At 41.1% G+C, this 5,768-nt stretch overlaps 1 protein-coding gene across 1 annotated transcript; it reads right to left on the bottom strand.

Annotated features, from left to right (window-relative positions):
• Positions 1–420: 420 nt before the first annotated feature.
• Positions 421–5,325, bottom strand: hapln2 (hyaluronan and proteoglycan link protein 2). The gene is made up of 5 exons (XM_038977429.1): positions 5,280–5,325; positions 3,140–3,496; positions 2,848–2,964; positions 2,546–2,728; positions 421–698 (listed from the first exon to the last, which is right to left on the bottom strand). The coding sequence occupies exons 1-5, from the start codon at positions 5,323–5,325 to the stop codon at positions 421–423; spliced, it is 981 nt and encodes a 326-aa protein (XP_038833357.1).
• Between the last annotated feature and the right edge of the window lie 443 nt (positions 5,326–5,768).

Raw genomic sequence — 5,768 nt, 5'->3', positions numbered from 1 at the left:
CATTTTATGAAATTGTCATTGTGTAATAACTATCCTGTTACACTAGAATAATGCTTCTTGGATAACAAAGTTCACAAAACGAATGTTACACAAATGCAGGAAAACATGTACAGCAGTTGTTACCTGTAGCAGTAAAGCTCATAAAAGTGGCAGGCTTTTGTTGATGTGTCCCATGGAAAAAGGCATTAAGTATTTGAGGTTTCCTGTAATAACATATTGTAGTATTGCAGAAAAGCGCAGTGCTACTTGTATCTTTTTGCCATTGTTGTGGAACCAGTTCCTAGCCTTTTGACTACCTGTATCTGCAAGCCCTGCGTACTGAAACCTGTAGGGGTCACTGGCAATCTTCACAATGGTTCTGCGTCTTGGATCTATGAAGTCAGTGGAAGTAGGCTCCACACGCAATGGGTCTCATGAAAGCTACCTGTAGCAGTAGGCACCATAGAGACGCAGGGTCTTGTTGGGGTACCCAACGGTGCGCACCCCAGCCTCGGGAATACCGCCACAGCGCGCTCTAGGGGTGGTGATAGGGAAACGCACACTGCCATCCTTCAACCAACCTCCATCACAGCGGTCATAGCTCAGGAAACGCCAGGCCGAATAGAGCTGTCCAACCAGAGCTAACTCTGCTCCCTCACCCTTACATGCCTGCATTGCCTCCCCAAATGTGAGTGGCTCTCCAACGAAGAACACAAAGCCTGGAAGAGAGGAAGGAGAATGCAAGTTCTTTAACCTGCTAAAGCAGTGTTCCCCAACTGATGGCCCGTGGTCCGAATTTGGCCTGCGGGTGATTTTATTTGGCCCCCCAAGTTTTGAGTATTTTTTATTGTTGGACATAAAAGACTGTAAAAACACCAGCATATCAGCTCCAAGTGATTTCAATTTTGGAAATCTGTTCCAAAGTACATATGTGATCATATACAAATGTAAGCAAGGTTTAAAAAGATTATGTTTTAGTCAAACGTTATATCTGTTTGGGCTTCTTGCTGTCATTTTTTGCAATCTACAAATTATTTGTAAATATGTCCCTGCCCCCTGACCATCTGCTCAAGAAAAAAAATCATCCCTTTGCTGAATCTAGTTGATTATCCCTGTGCTAAAGCATAAGAAGTAATTTGTTGTCTCAGTCATTCTGGATCTGAAGTGTTGACATGCACTCACAACAATATCATTACTGTTATTTAAGTTAAGTATAGTGCTGTATCCATCCCTATATGGCAGCGATCATCAACTAGATTCAGCCACAGATTTTTTCATAATTATAATAATTACAAATAGTTTGTAGACTGCAAATTGACTGCAAGAACCCCAAGCAGATATAACATTTGACTGAAACATAATCATTTCAAACCTTGCTTATATTTGTATACGATAACATACAGTTAAAGTCAGAAGTTTACATACACCTTAGCCAAATACATTTAAACTCCGTTTTTCACAATTCCTGACATTTAATCCTTGTAAAAATTCCCAATCATGAACCAGACTTGTGGAGGTCTACAATTTCTTTTCTGATGTCTTGGCTGATTTCTTTTGATTTTCCCATGATGTCAAGCAAAGACGCACTGAGTTTGAAGGTAGGCCTTGAAATACATCCACAGGTACACTTCCAATTGACTCAAATTATGTCAATTAGCTTATCAGAAGCTTCTAAAGCCATGAGCTCATTTTCCAGACTGTTCCAAGCTGTTTAAAGGCACAGTCAACTTAGTGTATGTAAACTTCTGACCTATTGGAATTGTGATACAGTGAATTATAAGTGAAATAATCTGTCTGTAAAGAATTTTTAGAAAAATTACTTGTGTCATGCACACAGTAGACGTCCTAACCGACTTGCCAAAACTATAGTTTGTTAACAAGAAATTGGAGTGGTTGAAAAATGAGTTTTAATGACTCCAACCTAAGTGTATGTAAACCTCCAACTTCAACTGTACCTGTATATCTCTCTATTATGGGTGGGAATACTTTCAAACATATTTCCTAAATTAAAATGTACAGTCTTATGTCCAACAATAACAAAATGTAAACTTATTGGGGAACCATGCTATATGATAAAACCACCCACTATCTTTATAATTCAACATTTCCACTGAGGTTTTTATTTTGCGATTATTAGTGGATGTTCTAATGTCACTAAAGGGCAACTAGTTTCTCACAGATGGACTTGTTTACAAGTGGGTCTGAACATCAGCCTTTATTGTCTATCCTCATCCACTCAGGACCATTAACGAGCCCACTCCTATATATCGCCAAAGGTCACCCTGTTGCTATGGAAAGTTTACAGTCAGGATAACATAAGACTGTTCTGAACACAGTCTTTTGCCAATACTATAATATAATTGCATCCTTATTAATGTTTGATTATATGTTGGTTCCAGACTATTTTTAAATGTACCACATCGCCCAAATCCAATTGAACTCCTTTTATTCATTTTCAACAAGCAGCATCCCAAATGAAAAAGGATGGAACTAATTTGGCACATGAAGACTATACTGACATTGCTATTTGACAGCTTCACAAAGCACCAAAACCCATTCAGTTGACCTGTGGTTCTAGAGGTGAAACAGAAGGCATCAAAGTGGTCCCGGATCCTGTCCCGGGGGCCATAGCTGCGAATGCCAGGTAGCAGCTCCCCCCCACATTCTGCTCGTGGGTGCAGGATGGGGTAGTGGACTGTCCCATCGATGAGCCATCCCGCGTTGCACCAATCCAGACCCTCTGTCCAGGCTACACAATGAGAATGTGTTACTGTTTACTTTGTGAAAGTTAGCCTTACATAAATCTCTATGGCATCAGTAAAGGTACAGAGTAAACTGTCAATGTTTTGCTGATTGAATATTAAATACCTCTGTATAGCTGCTTGAATGTGGCCAATGTGCCATCCTGTTCAGCACAGGCCTCCTTAGCTTCCTTGTAGGTGAATTTGTAACGGCCATTTTTGCTCTGATATGGAAATATCATCCCTAAAAGTAATTAGAAGTTGTCTCTTTTTATGTTGATTTTAAGTCACAACATATCAAAAACTTTGTCTGATTTGCCTTTTTTTTTCAAATACATTTTCGTCTGAATAGCAAGCAATAAGGTTTCTTTACAACATTTGAAATGTTTAGAAAGGTTACATGAATCATCATAATTTACCTTCTATCCTCAATGTAATGATGACGCTCTCATCCTCAATACCGTTGATCAGCTCACAGCGATATCTACCATCGTCTTCTAGTTCCAGGTTGCTGAGTCGTAGTGAGGCATCCATGGCATGAGCCTTACGGAGCGAGGCCCGTGGCCCAAGCAGGCCATAGGGTTTGTGGGCTGAACCGTTTGTGATCATGACAATGTTCTCGCTTCCACGACGAAGTGGTTCCAGTTTTGTCCATTTCACCTTGTAATGGCTTGGTTTGAATCGCAGTACACATGGCAAAGTGGCATTTCCTCCCCGAGGGCTGGTTACTTCGGCATAAACAGGAGGCTCAAGCAGATACTTCAGTTTCTTTGTTTCTGAGGGAATTAAAACAGCTTCCTTGTAAGATTATTCCTCCATTATTCAACAATCAAAGTCTCATGGGTTAGAATTATTCTATGGTCATCATTAAGCAATGTCACTGACCTATAGCTAGTGGCCTTCATGAACTAAATTGAACAGATTCAATAGATGGATACAATTCTCCATACTCTCCTGTCATAAGCTAAAATAACTTTTATACTCGGAAAATGATAAAACATACCTTGTCTGTTTGGGAGATAAATAGCAGACGTCCAACTGAAACAACTTGCGGTTAGTATCAAAATAGCAGCACAGTTCATAATGAAGCAAGTCACCCTCCCTGTCCCTGCAATAGAATAACAGCATTATCTGATTTATAATGGTTACATAATGTGGTAGAGCATTTTTGATTGTACTAAGAAGAACAGTTTTATACATAGAACATTTGCCCCTAAGGAGGACCAATACAGCTCAACAGACACTAAAAGAAAATCCCAAAGCTCTAACCTGCAGCAGTTGATGAGATGAGGATTTATTTTTCTCTTCAAAACAGCGGTGACTGATCACCTTTGAGGGTTGTTCAGCCAAACATGACCGTTTTCCGTTAGTGGGATAGTTCGGAAGCAAAAATATCTTTATTTTTCTCTGAGCCCATTTCTGCCACTGTGATCTCTCCTCCCTTTGACCCCCAAGGTCTCTCTCTCTCTCTCCTTCCCTTGACTCTCTCTCTCTCTCTCTCAGACCAGTGCTCATATGTCTCAGGCTGTGGTGGACAGTGTAAACTGGGTTGTTCTCTGTTCTGCTCCAGATGTTAATGAGGATGTGATGTGACAGGCTGCCATTGTGTCTCTCTCTGCCTCCATCCTCTACTTATCAATAAGGGACAAGTGAGAGGAAGTGAGGAAGAGTTGGCCATTTTCAAAGAGTTTGAACCTAGAACGTGTTTGTTTACTGTATTTATGTAATAGAGAGACAGTTCGAGAAAGGGATATTTATACATATTTAGTTTTGAATCTGGTATTGTGTATGGGTGAAACAGCAGTATATCCCCATGGAGGTAACCATGTTGCTGGTCAATGCTGTAACTTTCAGTAGCAAGGTTGTAGCCTACTGCTGGCTCAACCACTGGCGTAACGCAGTTTCTCTGGACCGCAGAAAAATCTTATGCGTCAGCCGCTCACGAAGTTTAGACTACTTACTAATCACTGTCCATGGTTCTTAAATTGCGACGTCTACACGGCTGCCTATCAGATTATGTGGTGCTAGTGCTTGTCGTAGACTATAGCTTTGCTTTAATGGATTCATAATTACTTTTATTTGGTCGTCATTTTCTCATGTTAAGCCTAACCTTTATGTTTCACGAAGCTATAGGCCTACGGTGTCACAATGCTGCTATCTAGAATGATGGCTGGCGGCAATATTGTATGTACTTGTACAGCAATTAAAGTTGGAAATTTAAACATTGCAGATTGTAAAATAAATTTTCCATGAAACAGCCCCAATGTAGATTGCACAACACAAACACTTTGCTTGCTACATGTGGACATTAAAAAGGAGGGTTACTGTCAAAATTATAAAAAAATATAATACAATTTAGACATACTGTAGGTGTGAGATGATGGTCGCATTGGCACCCAGAGCTCGTGGGACCCCCACCTTGCAGGGGCTACGGGGGTTTCCGCTACACCAGTGAGCTCAATTTATCATCTCAAAACCTTATTGATGGCAAGCCTGCCTGTACGCTGAGGCCCTTGCCATCTTGCAGGGAGGGAGGAAGCTGTGTGAGCCCTGGCTTACTCTGGCCCTGTGGCCCCAGACACAAGGGCTGCATTGTGAGAGCCATGGTCTCCTTTCCCCCCAAAGACAACAGGCGGCGGGCTGGCATACAAACACGAGGAGAAGGGAAAAATGAAATAATAGAATTCCTCTGCTTCCCCTGTCCCTTCTCCATTGTGCTCAGCCATCAATGGAACTCATTCTGGCTCTTTAGTTCACAGCAATTAGTATTCATCAGGACACGCTTAAGTGACAACTGTCCCGTCTCTGTCCCTCTTTCCATCCAACTATATATCTTTCTCTCACTGTACTTCGACCCCAGCTCTCCATGTATTTTCTATTATACTGTATGTGTTGGTCTTATTGATATATTTGAGTTAAGTTCAGATGTTAGATCAGGGGCGTCAAACTCTTTCCATGGAGGGCAGAGTTGCTGGTTTTTGTTATTTCCCTTCAGTAGCGGTGCGTGGGTCAAATCACTGAGGAAGCCAAGCCAGTAAAAAAATCCAT

Source organism: Salvelinus namaycush, chromosome 37 (assembly GCF_016432855.1).
Source record: "Salvelinus namaycush isolate Seneca chromosome 37, SaNama_1.0, whole genome shotgun sequence".
Classification (NCBI taxonomy): domain Eukaryota; kingdom Metazoa; phylum Chordata; class Actinopteri; order Salmoniformes; family Salmonidae; genus Salvelinus; species Salvelinus namaycush.
This window is presented reverse-complemented; position numbering and strand designations above follow the sequence as displayed.

Coding starts and splice junctions, on each gene's coding strand:
- hapln2 (XM_038977429.1), bottom strand. CDS start 5,325: ATGGCTCTCACAATGCAGCCCTTGTGTCTGGGGCCACAGGGCCAGA. Junction 3,497..5,279: donor TCTGGGGCCACAGGGCCAGA/GTAAGCCAGGGC, acceptor TAATTCCCTCAG/AAACAAAGAAACTGAAGTAT. Junction 2,729..2,847: donor ATTCAAGCAGCTATACAGAG/GTATTTAATATT, acceptor CTCATTGTGTAG/CCTGGACAGAGGGTCTGGAT.